This window comes from Bufo bufo, chromosome 6 (assembly GCF_905171765.1).
Source record: "Bufo bufo chromosome 6, aBufBuf1.1, whole genome shotgun sequence".
NCBI classification, from domain to species: Eukaryota; Metazoa; Chordata; class Amphibia; order Anura; family Bufonidae; genus Bufo; species Bufo bufo.
Genome location: NC_053394.1, coordinates 103,430,592 through 103,449,353, shown reverse-complemented (window position 1 = coordinate 103,449,353; position 18,762 = coordinate 103,430,592). Strand labels below are relative to the sequence as shown.

Sequence of the window (18,762 nt, the reverse complement as noted above, 5' to 3'; positions counted from 1 at the left end):
TGGTGTCAAAAAAACCAGTCCAGCAAAATCTGCCTTCCAAAAACCGTATGGCATTCCTTTCCTTCTGCGCCCTGCCGTGTGCCCGTACAGCAGTTTGCCAAAAAAGTAAAATTTTGAAATTGTATTTCTATTTTCCATTAATTCTTGTGGAACAACTAAAGGGTTAACAAGGTTTGTAAAATCACAAAGTGACTTCAGACCTGAGCTGGTCCTTAAAAAGTTGGTTTTTGAAAATTTCTGAGAAATTTCAAGGTTTACTTCTAAACTTCTAAGCCTTGTAACGTCCCCCAAAAATAAAATGTCATTCCCAAAATGATCCTAACATGAAGTAGACATATGAGGAATGTAAAGTAATAACTTGGAAATTTACAAATTTTTCCAAATCTTTTGCAAATTTGGTTATTTTTTTTATAAATAAAAATTATTATTTTTTACTCCATTTTACCAGTGTCATGAAGTGCAATATGTGACGAAAAAACAATCTCAGAATGGCCTGGATAAGTCAAAGTGTTTTAAAGTTATCACCACTTAAAGTGACACTGGTCAGATTTGCAAAAAATGGCCGAGTCCTTAAGGTGAAATAAAGCTGTGTCCTTAAGGAGTTAAGTAAAGTAATGCGCATTTTCTAAAAGAACAGCCACTGTCACCGATCTTCTGCATAAACTAAACCATATATTACATTATATTGTATAATAGAATGTAAGCTGTACATAGAACTACCTGGTATTGCGTATCTTCCTTCCAGGGAAACTAGACTTCAGCTCCCAAATCATGACCCTTCCATCGCCGATAATGAGGGCGACAGCATTTTCATTAATAGGGTGGCAGGTTATGCCGTAAGGGCGTACTGTCTTAGTCACCCGAATGGCGTCACACTGACAGCGCAAATCATAAGTCATCTCCGGCACTGGATCCGACTCTGGTAAGGAAAAAAAGACATGATTAGCTTATTTAAAGTGAAGAGTCTCATGGGAGAGAGGACATAATTGGGAGACGTTGGACTCCATGTCCATGTAACAGTGATGAATAAAGCCATTAACACCCCGTGGGGATTCATGTGGTAGCTCACAATCACAGCAGTTTACATAGTATATTACGTTTGCCTCTATAGCAAAAATACAATGATTTTCCCGAGATAATATGGAAAGCCTAAAGCTGTCCTTTGCATCACTGACTCTCAGACACAAAAACAAGCTCGCTTTTCAGGCCTTAGCCCCTCTTCAGTTTTGAGACACTTTTTTTGTTCCATATGTGTCCGGAAGCAAAAGATGAATACAATTCATAAAAGTTCTACGAGCAGGAATGAGAGAATACAAATATCGCTCCGGGGGGAAGGCTGCTAAGTCAGACTTTGGGCTTCGGGCTCTGCCAGCGAGACTCGTCCGCAGGTGTCCCAGAATCTTCATTAATTCTTCATAGAATGGCTTGTGCTCATTCCGTCCCATGCTGATGTCTGACACCCCGGCAGCTGTTACACAATATAAAATTGATGCGGCTGCCCTTTATTTTCATTCCGTTTCTCCGTTTTTGCTCACTTGCCTCTTTTAGTTGCCATGGTGATAAAAGATTGCAAACACTGGTATTAAATTGGGTGATTAATCTTCGTGTCAGCCAGAAGACGCGTGCGAGTACGATAATACTCGGGACTGAGGAACTGTACACAAAACTTTTATTTAGAAACTCAAAAAGCTTTCCGACATGACCTTATACCATCTGCTTCCTTATCTAGATGCCCAAAATAATTATACACAAGACCAGAAGACTTTGGGGGGAATTTATGAAGAGTGGCGTTTCACAAGAAGTGCGCTGAAGTAAGATGTGCCAATTTAATAAGGAGGCACAGGCCTCCAAATAGCTTTGGCACATCCTCTGGCAGTCTGTATCCAGAAAATCAAATCTACTGTATACCAGCTGTACCAAGTAGGGAACTGGTTGATGGGGAGCTCACTCAATTGTTCACGGCTTTGGTGACTGTTACTTACTTTACTCTTTATGGTACATCTTTTATCATAGTTCAGTAAACTTTTAAATCACCTAAGTTGTGTTAAAGGGGTTATCCAACCCCTATGATGACCCCCCAAATGCCCAGGTACCTCGTATACAATATACTTATCTGCTCCTCAGCACCCGCATTGCCTCCGGATCTCTGCACGGCCGACGCTGCATCTGGGGTGGCCCTGGGAGGCTCATCTCGGTCGCGGCCTACCATTGGCTGCTCCCCCCGTTGCCAGATATTTTGATCCGAGCGAAGGTAAGATGCAGCGGCGGTCGTGCAGGGATGCGGGGCGACGCGAGTGCCGGGGAGCAGGTAAGTATAATGTATATGAGGGGCCCGGGCATTGGGGGGGGGGGGGGGGGGGGGGGGTTGAAGGTCCATTATAGGGGTTGGATAACCCTTTTAAGTAAATTTTTTCCCAAATCTCAGAATTCATGGTAATACACCAGCTGAGAGCTGGTGCAGATTTCAGCTATAACTTACACCAGTTTTTGGCATAAATTATAGTAAATCTGCCAGGGGGATTGCCCCGCTCACACTAAGTCGCATCCACTTTTTTGAAAAGGGTAAAAAATGAAAAAAAATAATCTAAAATTTTTTAGCAAAACCTTGCTTCATCAAAAACTTTTGTACACCAGCGTACATCCTATGATAAAGTCCCCATTTTTAGCACATTTATAAAGCATTATGTGTGTAAACTTACTATTAAAGTCATCTCAGTCAAGGATGAACAGACATTTTTGCACAACTGTGTCTCAAGTCAAAAACACTAAAAAACTTAACACCAGAACCCAGTTTACCAGAGATCATCTTCTGCATGCATTCTCTCTCTATGGTATGGTCAGCTTCTCTGGATTTCTGGATCAGGAAGGAGCTTGTAGCTACCACTGTGGGTTGTATCATTTCTCACGGGGTTGCTGTCCCCTCCAGATCCTTCTCACTGACTCGCTCTCTGCTTATAAAATGGTGTATCTATGCTAAAACTTATATTGCTCAAACGGAAACCTGTCAGCCGGAGCAAAGACTTCAAGTGAACTTAGAGCTTGAAGCTCTGTATCAGAGAAATGTTGGACTTATTTATATCAAAAACAAACTGGTGTCCAAGGGCGGACATTCACTTTATGTCTCTAGAATGTTTAATGATATGTATTTAAAGGGACACTGACAGGCCCAATAAGCATATTTAGGGCTCTTTCACACTTGCGTTGTCCGGATCCGGCGGGTACTCCATTTGCCGGAATTACACGCCGGATCCGGAAAAACGCAAGTGAACTGAACGCATTTGAAGACGGATCCGTCTTCAAAATGCGTTCAGTGTTACTATGGCAGCCAGGACGCTATTAAAGTCCTGGTTGCCATAGTAGTAGTGGGGAGCGGGGGTGCAGTATACTTACAGTCCGTGCGGCTCCCGGGGCGCTCTAGAATGACTTCAGAGCGCCCCATGCGCATGGATGACGTGATCCATGCGACACGTCATCCATGAGCGTGGGGCGCCCTGACGTCACTCTGGAGCGCCCGGGGAGCCGCACGGACGGTAAGTACACTGCTCCCCCGCTCCCCACTAGACTTTACCATGGCTGCCAGGACTTTAGCGTCTTGGCAGCCATGGTAACCATTCAGAAAAAGCTAAACGTCGGATCCGGCAATGCGCCGAAACGACGTTTAGCTTAAGGCCGGATCCGGATTAATGCCTTTCAATGGACATTAATTCCGGATCCGGCCTTGCGGCAAGTGTTCAGGATTTTTGGCCGGAGCAAAAAGCGCAGCATGCTGCGGTATTTTCTCCGGCCAAAAAAACGTTCCGTTCCGGAACTGAAGACATCCTGATGCATCCTGAACGGATTTCTCTCCATTCAGAATGCATTAGGATAAAACTGATCAGGATTCTTCCAGCATAGAGCCCCGACGACGGAACTCTATGCCGGAACACAACAACGCAAGTGTGAAAGAGCCCTTAGCTACATATATGACTGCACAGGTCTTCTAAAGTGTATTAAAATCATATAAGTATATCCCCTGTGCACCTTATAAATAAAGTAAACTGATGTTTTGTAACCTGGTAGAATCGTCTTCTTTCTGCCCAAGGGGCGGCGTTTCAGATTCACTTGCGCCCAGCCAGCCGCCCCCAACCGCCGTTTTGAAGCGCCGCCCAGCTCATCAATATTCACTTCGCTGGGCGGCCTCTGCTGTCCCCGACTGCTCTGAAGAGTGCCCGGTGCAGAACAGAGAGGCTGAAGCGGCCTCTAAGAAGCAGAGTGGACGCAGGCGCGATGTGATCCCGGCCAGTGAGGGTGCCGGGCGCATGCGCTGAAGATGAAATGTTCGATGCCCATAGCTTTCTACTGGGCATGCGCCGGATCTTGTAAAGTCGGGGACAGCAGAGGCCGCCCAGCGAAGTGAATATTGATGAGCTGGGCGGCGCTTCAAAACGGCGGTTGGGGACGGCTAGCTGGGCGCAAGTGAATCTGAAACGCCGCCCCTTGGGCAGAAAGAAGACGATTCTACCAGGTTACAAAACATCAGTTTACTTTATTTATAAGGTGCACAGGGGGTATACTTATATGATTTTAATACACTTTAGAAGACCTGTGGAGTCATATACACTGACCTAAAGAATTATTAGGAACACCTGTTCTATTTCTCATTAGTGCAATTATCTAGTCAACCAATCACATGGCAGTTGCTTCAATGCATTTAGGGGGGTGGTCCTGGTCAAGACAATCTCCTGAACTCCAAACTGAATGTCAGAATGGGAAAGAAAGGTGATTTAAGCAATTTTGAACGTGGCATGGTTGTTGGTGCGGGCCGGTCTGAGTATTTCACAATCTGCTCAGTTACTGGGATTTTCACGCACAACCATTTCTAGGGTTTACAAAGAATGGTGTGAAAAGGGAAAAACATCCAGTATGCGGCAGTCCTGTGGGCAAAAATGCCTTGTGGATGCTAGAGGTCAGAGGAGAATGGGCCGACTGATTCAAGCTGATAGAAGAGCAACGTTGACTGAAATAACCACTCGTTACAACCGAGGTATGCAGCAAAGCATTTGTGAAGCCACAACACGCACGACCTTGAGGCGGATGGGCTACAACAGCAGAAGACCCCACCGGGTACCACTCATCTCCACTACAAATAGGAAAAAGAGGCTACAATTTGCACGAGCTCACCAAAATTGGACTGTTGAAGACTGGAAAAATGTTGCCTGGTCTGATGAGTCTCGATTTCTGTTGAGACATTCAAATGGTAGAGTCCGAATTTGGCGTAAACAGAATGAGAACATGTAATCATCCTCTGATGGCTACTTCCAGCAGGATAATGCACCATGTCACAAAGCTCGAATCATTTCAAATTGGTTTCTTGAACATGACAATGAGTTCACTGTACTAAAATGGCCCCACAGTCACCAGATCTCAACCCAATAGAGCATCTTTGGGATGTGGTGGAACGGGAGCTTCGTGCCCTGGATGTGCATCCCTCAAATCTCCATCAACTGCAAGATGCTATCCTATCAATATGGGCCAACATTTCTAAAGAATGCTATCAGCACCTTGTGGAATCAATGCCACGTAGAATTAAGGCAGTTCTGAAGGCAAAAGGGGGTCCAACACCGTATTAGTATGGTGTTCCTAATAATTCTTTAGGTGAGTGTATGTAGCTAAATATGCTTATTGGGCCTGTCAGTGTCCCTTTAAAATCAACTTTGCTATTATGCTTTTGTTGGCATTTCCTCTCACTCTTTCTCTACCTTCTCCCAATTAAAAAGAAATAACACAGTAATTTTGAATAATTCATACAATGTAAATACTGACTACACAATGTGCAATTGTAGAAGATTCTGGCATGCTTTGGACCTTACCTCCCTCTTCATTTGGCACGCCCGAGTTTCCACAGCCTTGCCTGCCCACACGTAATGTAATACAGCCGTTCTCATGCAGGCAGAAAAGCAGATCTCTCTGAAAGCAAGGGATCACCTGGACATCGAAGGACAATGTAAAATATCAATAATGCAGTAGATGTAAAAGTGACCAAGAAAAGCATGTCATTACGTCATCCACCGTCTTAGGCCTCATGCACATAAGCAATGCGCCGCACAGACCTTTCACTTACCAGTAGGAGGAGCGCCCGGCAGTAGCGTCTTGGCTGCCATGGTTACCGATCGGAGCCCCAGCGATTAAACTGGGACTCCGATCGGAACTCTCCGCTGCCACCAATGATGGGGGGGTCGGTCATTTTAATTAGGGGGGGGGGGGCCGGCCGCACTGGCCACCAATGTGTTAAATACAAGGGAGGGAGGGAGGGGGGGCCGGCCGCACTGGCCACCAATGAGTTAAATACAGGGGAGGGAGGGGGGGCCGCACTGGCCACCAATGAGTTAAATACAGGGGAGGGAGGGAGGGGGGGGGGGGGGTCTGCCCCCTGCTGCCTGGCAGCACCTGCCAGGCAGCAGTCATGTACACAGTTCTTTTAGTATATTCTAACCTTAAGCGTCCCCATCACCATGGGAACGCCTCTGTGTTAGAATATACTGTCGGATCTGAGTTTTCACGAAGTGAAAAATCTGATCTAAAAAGCTTTTATGCAGACGGATCAGCGGATCCGTCTGTGTGAAAGTAGCCTACGGACAAGGATGACGGACGCGGATGGCAATCTTGTGTGTATCCGTGTTTTTTCACGGACCCATTGACTTGAATGGGTCCGTGAACCGTTGTCCGTCAAAAAAATAGGACAGGTCCTATTTTTTTGACGGACAGGAAACACAGATCACGGATGCAGCTGCAAAACGGTGCATTTTCCGATTTTTCCACGGACCCATTGAAGGTCAATAGGTCCGCTAAAAAAAATGGAAAACGGAACAACGGCCGCGGATGCACACAACGGTCGTGTGCATGAGGCCTTAAAGTGGTTATCCTGGAAATAATATTGATGACTTACCCTTAGGACACGTCATCAATACCAGATCGGCGGGGGTCCGACACCCTGGACTTCCGCCGATCAGCTGTTAGGAGAGGCCGGACGCTCCGCGAGTGCCAGGGCTTCTTCCTAGGCCATGTGACATCACCGTATATCGGTCATATGGCCTAGTGGCAGCTCACCCCTACTGAAGTGAGTGGGGCTGAGCTACTGCACTATGTATGGCGCTGTGCTTGGAAGGATGCCAGGAGACAGCTGTGCTTCTCAGAGCTCAGGAGAGTGCCCCCTGAAACAGCTGATCACCAGGTGCCAGGACTCCGACCCCCTACAATCTGTGTAGTGGCCGTGCTTCGATTCTGCAATATAATTTCTTGGATAACCCCTTTAATGAGTCCAAAAAGATCTAGAAAAATGCAATATGAAAATACAAACCTGCAAGAAAGGCACTCCTGTCCTCTCAATTGCTACAATTCCCACAGTCTGGTTAACCTCCAGGTCCAAGATGAGTATCTCTCTGGGATAAAGCAATAGCAAGTGATTGCGTTTTGAAGGCAAGTAGGACAATTGCAAACACTCGTTCAGTGTTACAGCCTCAGCACTGGAAGCATAAAAGAAGAAATTGCCGTTAATCCCGTTAAGCCCTACATTTAGTGTATACGCTTGGAAAATGCTAAACGTACCTACAGAGATCTATTCACAATACAAAGGGCAAACGTCTCCATTGGCATTAGGGATGTCCCGATACCATTTTTTTAAGACCGAGTAGTGTACGAGTACCGATACTTTTATTTAAGTACTCACCGATACCAATTACCGATACCAGTTATGGTGTGGTAATGTTTTTACAGCAAATTTCAATTTAATTTAGTCATAGGGGAGATTTATCAAACCTTGTACAAAGAAACAGCGGCGCAGTTGCTGATAGCAATAAAAAATATTAAACCTGGAATTTGGTTGCTATGGACAACTGCTTTACTTTTCCTTTGTACAAGGGTTAATAAATTAATAAATGGGCATATAACAGTGTTTCCCAACCAATGTGCCTCCAACTGTTGCAAAACTACAACTCCCAGCATGCCCGGACAGCCAAAGGCTGTCCGGTCATGCTGGGAGGTGTAGTTTTGCAACAGCTGGAGGCACACTGGTTGGGAATCACTATTATATGCCCATTCCCCCCCACCTTATTTTATACTCACTGTTTGAACATGAAATGGAGAGAAACTAACTGAATTTCTCCTCCATTTCATGCACCATACCCACCTGGCCTCCTTCTCATGCGAATGCACCAGAGTACTGGGAGGAAGTGGCTTTAACTTCTCCCAGTGCAACCGCATGAGACTTGGGAGCCTCCGCACAGAAGTCCCGCCCCCACGCCGATCAGCTGGGAGCGCTGCCGCCGCACGGAAGCCGACACGGGACCCGCCGCCGCCCCCACCCGCTGATCATCGGGGACACAAGACCCACCGCTGCACAGCCATCAGGTATTGGCAGTGGTATCGGCAACATTTGCACGAGTACAAGTACTCGTGCAAATGTCCGGTATCGGGACATCCCTAATTGGCATACCTTTGTTTACTGTGTAAAAAAGTACGGCCAACTACAGTATATTTCTCTATGCAGAGGCATACGTCAGGCAAGACCCCCGATGTATACGCTTGACGGAAACTTCACTCAGGTCACAGGTGAGTCAACCCCTAATGTAAACGTATCACAAATGTTATAATCCGTCACCACTTTGAGCAGCTCTATTGGGTCACCCACAATTCATCAAAATATAGCAGAATAAGGATCAGTTCACACACGGCGGCTGTTCTGCTGATGTAAATTACCGTAGCACACAGATTTTACGAAACACAATGGGGGGAATTTATCATAGTAGGTGTATTTGAGGTTTGCTTTTAGATTGGAGATGCTATGTGCACCTGCACCAAAATTGATGAAAGAGGTGAACATTAATAAATTTGGAGCAATTGCAATGTGGTTGTGCCTATTCCAGTAAAAGTATGCCTGGGGGATACTGGGCGTGGAGTTTCAACTTTTTAAAAAGTCACACTTCATGAATGTGTCACAAAAGTGATCTACTCTGAAATCCAGGCCAAATTTTCACTCCAAACCTGTAGGTAGCGCTGAAAGGCGCAGTGCTCAAAAAGTCATTAAATCTTTTCCCAAGTGACTCCAAAACGTCACAAAGACTTTTCGAAGCCAGAGTTCTGGCATGCTCGGCATGATAAATTCCCCCCAATGTGTTTTCATTGCCATTTCTCACTATGATCTATTTTTTAAGGAACACAGCATTATGAGGGTAGCTTGACCTACCTGGGCTTCTCATTGGTGATGAGAACCTTGACCTTGTTCAGCGCTTTCTTTGCCCCTGTAGCAGACACTGGCTTTGCATGCGCAGGGCTGGAGTGAGGGCTTGAGATGTAAACTTTCCGTCCACTGCTTGCTGGAGGCTTCGATGGGGAAAAGTCAGAGACAAAGACGATGCCCTCACTGGTAAGTACTGCAAGATAAAAATGGCAAAAGGTCACAACATGACAAAGTACTCACCTAACCTAATGCCAATGTGATGATGAAAGTCACATCTCTCCACATTTCTATTTTAGAAAATACTAATATTTCCCACAATATCACAATTCCACAGCATCTTTTCTTTATTAAAACTTTACTTGCCTTGTGATTTTCCTCTTTTATCCCTCCTGGAAATGCATGAATAAACTGACAACTGGGCATTATCATTTCTCTTCTCAACATGTTAAATTAGATTTACCTATTTCCAGAAGGCATTGAAAGGCTACAGATATTGATGGCCTATCCTCAAGACAGATCATCCACATCAGATCGGTGGGGGTCTAACAGCTGGTAACCCACCGATTAGTTGTTTCAGGGTACTGTGGCAATGGAAAGGATACTATGTGTGAAGCTGGAAGCAGACCACTCTGTACAGTGTGTAGTGGCCGTGCTGGGATTCTGCAATTCAGCTTCCATTCAAATGAATGGGACCTGAGCTTCACTACACAGGAGCTGGAAAACGCACAGTGTACGGAGCCTTCTGCTTCCATTCGTATACTGCCAGTGTCCGGTGTATCAGCAGAACAAACAGCTGATTGGGTGTACGCCAGACCACCACCGATCCTGAGGATAGGCCATCAATATCTGTAATAATAATCATCTTTATTTATATAGCGGCTAAATATTCCGCTATATTGTAGCCCGGAGAACCTCTTTAAAGAGGAAATGAATGCAGATTTCTAAGAATAAAATGTTATGGGAATAAGAAGAATTTATAGGTCCTTTTTAAAGTTGTGCACATACTGCCTTCAACAGCTTTCTGACTGGCAACGTAGCCAGGTATCTCAGTGGTGAGCACTTCTGCCAAGCAGAATCAGACCAGAGAAACGGCTGCATGGAGCCAATACTTCACGTTCCTTGTGGGTTTTACTGTATGAGGATTTCATGGATTTCTTCTGCATACCAAACGCCCAATCGTACATTAGTTTCCTATGAGATTGGTACTTCTATATCAGCTGGGGAAATTAAATCTTCCGCCCCCACTGGGTACAGGAGGATTGTCATAAGTTAAATACAGAGTGCATAGTGCTGAAATAAGGGTCAATAAATAATAAATGATTCTCACAGGCAAGTTGTGAAGGCTGGAAAGGATTGAAAGAAAAACTCAGGATGTTCTCTGCGTAGCTTTTCTTCCACAGTTTGGTTCCGGTGTCTGCATTCCACAGCACAATGAGATTAGGTGGGTGAACGGCCAGCAGAAGATCACGAGAGGCATCCTGGCTCCATAGCCATTGCATGTCTGCAGAAAACACACAGAATAAAATGTTATAAAGGACAATATACTGCAAAACTCTGAGGGGGCGTCTGACTTGGGGAGTAGGGTGTTGGGAGTCAGTCTACCAGCAATCTGACATGGATCTTTGGATAAGCCATATTATAAACGCCTAAAGAGGATGGATAGTAACTGAGGACATAACACAAATAACTAGCGAGCGCATAGGCCCTAACAATCCTACATTTCCATGTTCTTCTGAGATCTCATTGTTCACATTAATGGAGTTGTCAGCTTAGTAAGCAGATCACAGGTTATTCTGCTATTAGGATCCCTGGAGATCAGCCATGATCAGAAGTGGAATTTAGCAGCAAGTGTTTGGTTCCTCAGCAGCACCTCCACAGGGGAAATGAGTCATTACACCTCAGAATCCATAGGCTGAGTCCTCCAGCATGAGAGGTTCTTGGTACCAACTCTCCACTTGTGCAAATTTATTATAGTCTCAATGAGGGACCCACTCTATTATCTCAGTAGGGTATCTGAAAAAATTATAAATAAACTCTGTAAGCAGAATCTACAAAATGTTGCCCTTCTCTTTGCTTTGTCAGCACAGGGTCCAGCTGGACCTTGACATACAAAAGCAAATAAATGGCTGGACACGAGTTTAGGGTTGACAGAGATATTTCAAAAACTGATCAGTTTAGCGTCAATGACTTAAATTCACCAGTAAATCTTCTGAAAAAAATTTATGTATATCAATATGACACTCAATATGACTTTTCAAATAAGATCAAACGGGGGCAGTCAACCGAGACCAAAAATCCTGTGAGCTATAACCTGCCCTCACTGTTCAGGCCACGGTCTACTTCTGCGAGACATAACTTTTTGTTTTGGTAATTTGTATTAAAACCGCCATACAAGTAGTACTCAGGTTTTCAGACCTTTCCATGACCAGCAAGGTCTAGAGCTAGGAGGCAAAACCTGTGTGCCCTCAAAAGCCCATCCCAGTACCGTGTTACCTCACCTGTCTACCCATAACACGTACTGTAGATTCATCAGGGAAACCATTTCGATTATTCCTGGGTAAAGCTTCAATGAAGAAAACATGCTACTGTACAGGCCAGTGCAGCGGCCGTTCTGCCTGATAGATGCATTATTCAAAAGGATAAAGACTCCAGGAATGTGAATAAATGCCTTTTTGTATGAAGAAAAAACATGGAAAAAGTGCAGCTTCTAATAAATTAGCCCATTTATTTAAATATGTAGATTAAAAAAAAAGCGAGTACAGATAATAGCACCATCTACGCGTTTTGGATTGCAACATTCAGATCCTTTCATTCATTCAGTCATGACATGACCTCAGTAAGGATCTGAATGTGACGATCCAAAATGCTTAGATTGTGCCATTATCTGTACTCGGTTTTGTCTGCATACAGTACAGACCAAAAGTTTGGACACACCTCATTCAAAGAGTTTTCTTTATTTTCATGACAATGAAAATTGTAGATTCACACTGAAGGCATCAAAACGATGAATTAACACATGTGGAATTATATACTTAACAAACAAGTGTGAAACAACTGAAAATATGTCATATTCTAGGTTCTTCAAAGTAGCCACCTTTTGCTTTGATTACTGCTTTGCACACTCTTGGCATTCTCTTGATGAGCTTCAAGAGGTAGTCCCCTGAAATGGTTTTCACTTCACAGGTGTGCCCTGTCAGGTTTAATAAGTGGGATTTCTTGCCTTATAAATGGGGTTGGGACCATCAGTTGCGTTGAGGAGAAGTCAGGTGGATGCACAGCTGATAGTCCTACTGAATAGACTGTTAGAATTTGTATTATGGCAAGAAAAAAGCAGCTAAGTAAAGAAAAACGAGTGGCCATCATTACTTTAAGAAATGAAGGTCAGTCAGTCAGCCGAAAAATTGGGAAAACTTTGAAAGTAAGGGCTATTTGACCATGAAGGAGAGTGATGGGGTGCTGTGCCAGATGACCTGGCCTCCACAGTCACCGGACTTGAACCCAATCGAGATGGTTTGGGGTGAGCTGGACTGCAGAGTGAAGGCAAAAGGGCCAACAAGTGCTAAGCATCTCTGGGAACTCCTTCAAGACTGTTGGAAGACCATTTCAGGGGACTACCTCTTGAAGCTCATCAAGAGAATGCCAAGAGTGTGCAAAGCAGTAATCAAAGCAAAAGGTGGCTACTTTGAAGAACCTAGAATATGACATATTTTCAGTTGTTTCACACTTGTTTGTTATGTATATAATTCCACCTGTATTCATTCATAGTTTTGATGCCTTCATAGTCATGAAAATAAAGAAAACTCTTTGAATGAGAAGGTGCGTCCAAACTTTTGGTCTGTACTGTATTTGAATAAACAGTCAGTTTTATTGGACGCTGGCCTTTTTCCACGTCTTGTCTTCATGGTGTATGGGCTGATCCCAGGCCAGTCCGTGCTCCCGAAGACTGCACTGGCAGGTGAGCAGTACTGAACTGTTTATAAATAATTTTTTTCTGATCCAATTAGGAGGGCACACTGCTCATGTTCTCCCATAGCCTTGGACCGTAATCTGTGCTTTATAATTAGCTTAATCGGGGGCGTAAGAGTGCCACCCTATGACAACATGGCTATAGTGAGAAAGCGAAGACACCCTTTCTACAGGGACCACCTAGATCTGTAAAGCAAGGTAGACCAATTTCCTGTCCAGGTTCTTCTTTACCGGTGGTGTAAAAGTCCATTAGACATTTGTCTGATTACTATATGTATGGGGAACTGAACACATGATAATAAAAGTTATGTTCAGAAGTAGAAGATCGATCTGGAAATGTCAGGCACAGTCCACAGTGAACGCCCTACGAGACCATAGACACGTTCACAATGCCCAACCCTCTCTCAGCACAAGAAGCTTTTACAGATTCATAAACTGCCAGTGATGGAGAACGTCCTGCATTATTTAATGTGGAAATGGTTTAATCTTCTTTCAATTTTCAGTCTGGGTGACACTTGAGCCAAGACCCTCAATGTCACCCACTAGGCTAACGTATATATAGACAATGCCATGTTGACAGATTTGCATTACAAAAGTAGTAAAAAAAAAAAGAAAGCAAACATTACAAAAATGAACAACCTTACCATGGACAGGTTTAGAGTATTCTTGTATTTCGCACCGCGCTGTACCAGTTGTAACATCCCAGACCACAATTTTTCCACTGGCATCAGCAGATGCTAACCGTAGGGCATAGGGGGAACCCAAATTATGATGATAGTTTTCTCTTGCCCATTTAACCTGAAAAAACAAACATTAAAAAAAAAACTATAAAAGTGTTCACTATTAGCAATTCAAAAATAGTTTTAGATTTTGTGATTCCCGTCCATATGCCTTGCTAGGTATTTTGGGGGAAACAATCAAAATAAAACCATACATGAAATATAAAAAAAATCGATTTCACCTTTCAAAGCTTAAAATCTGTAAAACGGCTCATGCACACGAACGTGTGTCGGCTGGACCTGTATTGTGGCCTGCACACGGCGGGTCCACAATATACGGGCCACGGTCGTTTGTGCACACGGAGCGCTTCCATGGGGTTTCTCTCCGTGCCGCTGCACCACAAAAAAATAGAGCATTTTTTATTTGCGGTGCGGACGGATCATGGGCCCATTCAAGCTGAATGGGTCTCTGGATCCATCTGCGGCACAGATAGTGCCCGTACATTGGAACGGCCGTGTACATGAGCCCTAAAAGTAATTTTTAAACATATCGTTCAAATCTCCAGGTCCCCCTACTGAGCATCACAGGTCTCAGTATATACTGTAGTTAAAAAATTACAAACCATCTTAGTAACTTATAATTCATAACCACTGTACTCTGGCTGTGAAGAGTCAGTTATCCGGGCAATGGATTCCTGATGAGCTTGTGCTTAGAGGAAACAGCCAATCTGAACTGGTAGAGCTGTGTTAAAGGGGCTCTCCAACATATAAAATCTGTACTTGCTAAAAGGCTCCCTTGACAAAAAGATCACAAACTGTACCTCTGCTGGGACCTCCTGCAATCACGAACAATCTCATGACCAATAGCAACCAACGCCACACCTTGGGCCAAGTACACCCCAGAATATCTCTTCCCATGGTGTAGTGAATCTCCTAAAAAGCTGCCTAGCTCACACCAAGGCACTGTTACTTTAATTTTTGCAAATTTGAGCAAAAATATATCTATACAAAAGCAGGTGTAACAGAAATATATCACCACTGATGCGGCAGTCCATACAATCCTGTGGCTGTTGCAAAAGTGGTTGGTTCTAGTTCAAAAAATCCATGGAGATGCCGCTGTGGAAAGTAAGCTCTTGCATACCTATGTGGCATTTTAAGAGGACCCCGAAACATGGCACAGGTGCGCAGACACTCACGTTCTAGAATGCTTCGTGGATCATCTAGATCCAACCGAGTTTGTAATAGCTACATGATTTTTAGGACTACCGCACTAGTGCTGATGTATTTCTAGTATTACACCGCTTTTGTATGGATGTATTTTTGCACGATTTTCATAAAATTTAATTAGCAATCCCTTGGTGTGAGCCGTGCAGTGTTTAAAGAGACCTCTAGCAATCGGACATAACTCTGGAAAAAACAGACAGTAAGTGCTCAATCTCCCTGCAATGCCTCCACATTGCCCATTTGTAATCCAGAGGCACTCTTTCTACCAATCTCCACACACTGAACAAGAGTTTAAAGGACTCCCTCGATTACCGGTAACTCAGAATGCCCTAAAGGAACACCTGGAAACGGGTTTTTTAAACCAGGCAACCATTTTAAATATGAGCAGAGGACAAAACAGTCTGAACCCATGATGAGACAGGAGGAAGCTTCTACACTTAGTCAGAACCACATTAAAGGCTATCAACACCTTCGGGGTCAATTTCTTTTTATTATTGAATTCTACTCATTTTGGGCTACAAAACACCTTTTTCGACTGGTCTTTATAAAAATAAAAAAGAATGTCTGCAGATTTTGTGATACAGGGTTACATTTCAGTCTATTTGCTGTCTCTTTTTGTTTACACAGGGTCCCTTCAGATAAGAGCTACACATGAGCCCTCATCTCTGAAATCCTGACAACTGATAAACACTCGTTATAGCAGAATCTGTATCAAACCGATAAGGATAAGGCTTAAATCAGTGTTTAGGGGCTGTTAGGGGTTCAGGGATAAGGGCTATACATGGGCCATCGAGGCTTCTATCTGACGGGGCTCACTGTGATCAGAAACCCTGCTAGTTTGCTAATACACAGAGACTGACATCTGTATAGAAAAATGAGATTTGTTTTTTTTTTAATAAAGACCAATTCAAAAAATTATTTGTAGCCCAAAATGAGTAGAATGCAATAATAAAAAACTGCACCCAAAAGGTGTTCATAGCCTTTAAACAACAAAGCTGCACAGTGATAATGGTGTACTAGATCACACTAGAGAGGCAGGGAGGGGGGGTCACAGCCATAGACTCTCACCAAATACTTATGGCACATACTAGCCTGTCTACAGTTAAATGGATTGTCTGGTTGAATGGGGTAGAACAAATTAAAGGGCATCTGTCAGCAGATTTGTAACCATGACACTGGCTGACCTGTTACATGAGCGCTTGGCAGTTGAAGGCATCTGTGTTGATGCCATGTTCATATGTGCCCGCATTGCTGAGAAAAATATGAAAATGGGACCAACACAGATGCCTTCAGCTGCCAAACGCACATGTAAAAGGTCAGCCAGTTTAAAAATCTGCTGATAGATGCCATTTGAAAAAAGAAAAATGAAAGAAGCATTACTCACCTCTCTGATCGCCTTCCACTGTCGTTACCACCCTTAACTGGTCCCTGCTAGTCTCCGCTTCCTGGTCTAGTCTTGGCACATAGAAAATGGAAAGAAAAAACCCATGCAGCCAAGCACTGGTAGATATGTGATTGGCCGAGCAGGCATATCCACTACTTCCTGTGTGTCAAGCTTGGACCAGGAAGTGGGGGCTATCATCATAATTATATTCAGCAACGGGAACCAGCGGGGGACTGGTAAGCATCAGAACGGGTTTGGTGCAGCTAATACTTTTTAAAAAAATGTTAACAACCCATTCTGGGAGTTTTGTCTGCGAGATATCTCCTATGAACAACCCCTTTAACAATGGGAGGCATGACCAGAGAGATGGGATGGTGATCCTGGTACTTTTTCTGACTGCCATATATTTGGAGTTGAGAATTTTTCTCTTTTAATATGAAGCGGGATTTTGCCTTCCTCCTGATCGGCAGGATTATACCTTGGAGGTGATGGGACCAATGTTTTTTTTCAACCTTATCATTTACTGTATGTAGAGTAACCATCATTAACAAGTCATATATATTGTTTAAGACAAACAGTGGAAATCTATACATTTTTCTGACATTAATATTAGGATGCATATATACACCCACTTTCTCTTTGGCTCCATTTGCCTCTCTGGACAGACCTGAGAAACCATTTTTAAGCTGCCATATGAAACAAGAGGAAGCGGCTATGATACATGAAACAACTATAATCTTTAATCTTACATCGAGAGCGATTTCCAAGCATCCCAGGTAGGTTAAGAAGGGAATAAACGACACAAGTACAAATCCATTAGAGCCATAAGCTGAATTTGTACTCTTTTATGTAAGACTATTGGAGGGGTGCAGGGGAGAGCATACTAATTATCTCAAGACAAGGCCATAGAAGGAGCCATGGCTAGATGCATTATATTAAAATATATTTATACCGCTCGTGTTTCACACTAAATAACCTGATAAATGGATTCTTCAGATTAAAACAGTCATGGGGATATCTAATTTGTGGTTTATTTTTATTTAAGGTGTGCACAATAAAATGTATTTTAAACTAAATTATGGTGTTTTTGATTTGCAGGTTTTGTGGCACAGTTTTTATTTTTTATTGCTTTATAACATTTTTTATAATCCCATTATGGGATCACTATTTTATAACTTTGTATTTCAGACTTAGAATGTATTTGCATACTCCTGTATGCGAATACATTATATTCAGTGTCACTATGACACAGGCTGCTATTAGGGCAACACTAGTATAACTGAACAGACAGCCCTGGGATCCGCTGTAGGTCCTCGGGGCTGACTGCAGATGGCTCCCCTAGTCTCCAGTCAGATCAATGGGGAACCCTTTGACCCGATCATAGGGGGAGTCCTCTTTAATTCTGCTGTGGTATGGACTGTGGCAAGAGTGAACAGCAGGAATAGGATCTTCCTCCACCCTAGCTGTTCTGCACCAAGAACCACAGCTGTTAGCATTGCGGCCGATTAGTCTTCCATGGGATTGTTCGTACTAACCGTCCCACCAACTAAACTGGCCAATCAGGGAGTCCGTTTTTTAATTGTTTTCTTTTTAAACTGACTCCCTGGTACTTGAGCACAACGGCAAGTGATCGGCTGAATTCAGACGATCATGCCATCAAAATACAGTTTCATCCAATGAACAGTCAAAGATTTCCAGCCTGGTGGATTACATTTTCAGCAAGAGTCTGCTGTCGGCCATCATGAACAGTAGTTTGCGCTAGTTTTTCAAATGCAATTTGGAGGGAATGCCCAAAATTGGCCATTCCTGTCAAATTTAATCTCATGTGTGTGGCCACCTTTAGTGCAGCAGCACCCCCCTCTACTGCAGCGATGCCAATAGACGTCAGTGCAGACTGAGGCCTTGCCCTGCTCATCGTCAAAAGACTGATTGGTCCTTATGGGGTTAAGAAAGCGCACAAGTATGTAAGAATAAGTTTAACCCCTTAAGGACCCAGCCATTTGTCACCTTAAAGGGGTATTCCTATCTCAGACAATGGGGGCATATCTCTAGGATATGCACCCATTGTCTGATAGGTGCGGGTCCCAGCGGTGGAACCTGCACCTATATCAAGAACGGAGCGGGGAGCGCTGTGACTGGAGGACCCCGGATTTCCCAGGGTCCGTCCACCACCAAGCGCTGCTCCCATAGAAGGTGAATGGGAGCGCACTGTGCAATAGCCGAGCCAGTGCTCAGCTATTTTCGGCGGCCCCATA

The 18,762-nt window shown here is 43.9% G+C and overlaps 1 protein-coding gene across 4 annotated transcripts in view; it reads right to left on the bottom strand.

Moving 5' to 3' along the window:
* Positions 1-18,762, bottom strand: part of WDR11 (WD repeat domain 11) — a 131,232-nt gene that overhangs the window by 85,930 nt on the left and 26,540 nt on the right. For 2 of the 4 annotated variants that reach the window (XM_040436021.1, XM_040436022.1), the window contains exons 3-9: positions 13,825-13,978; positions 10,542-10,715; positions 9,221-9,407; positions 7,337-7,502; positions 5,850-5,964; positions 5,161-5,217; positions 721-919 (exon numbers count right to left, since the gene is read on the bottom strand). In XM_040436021.1, coding sequence (XP_040291955.1) covers positions 721-919; positions 5,161-5,217; positions 5,850-5,964; positions 7,337-7,502; positions 9,221-9,407; positions 10,542-10,715; positions 13,825-13,978 — 1,052 coding nt within the window. The remainder of the gene's footprint in view (positions 1-720; positions 920-5,160; positions 5,218-5,849; positions 5,965-7,336; positions 7,503-9,220; positions 9,408-10,541; positions 10,716-13,824; positions 13,979-18,762) is intronic. The other 2 variants (XM_040436023.1, XM_040436024.1) reach the window with 1 other exon arrangement.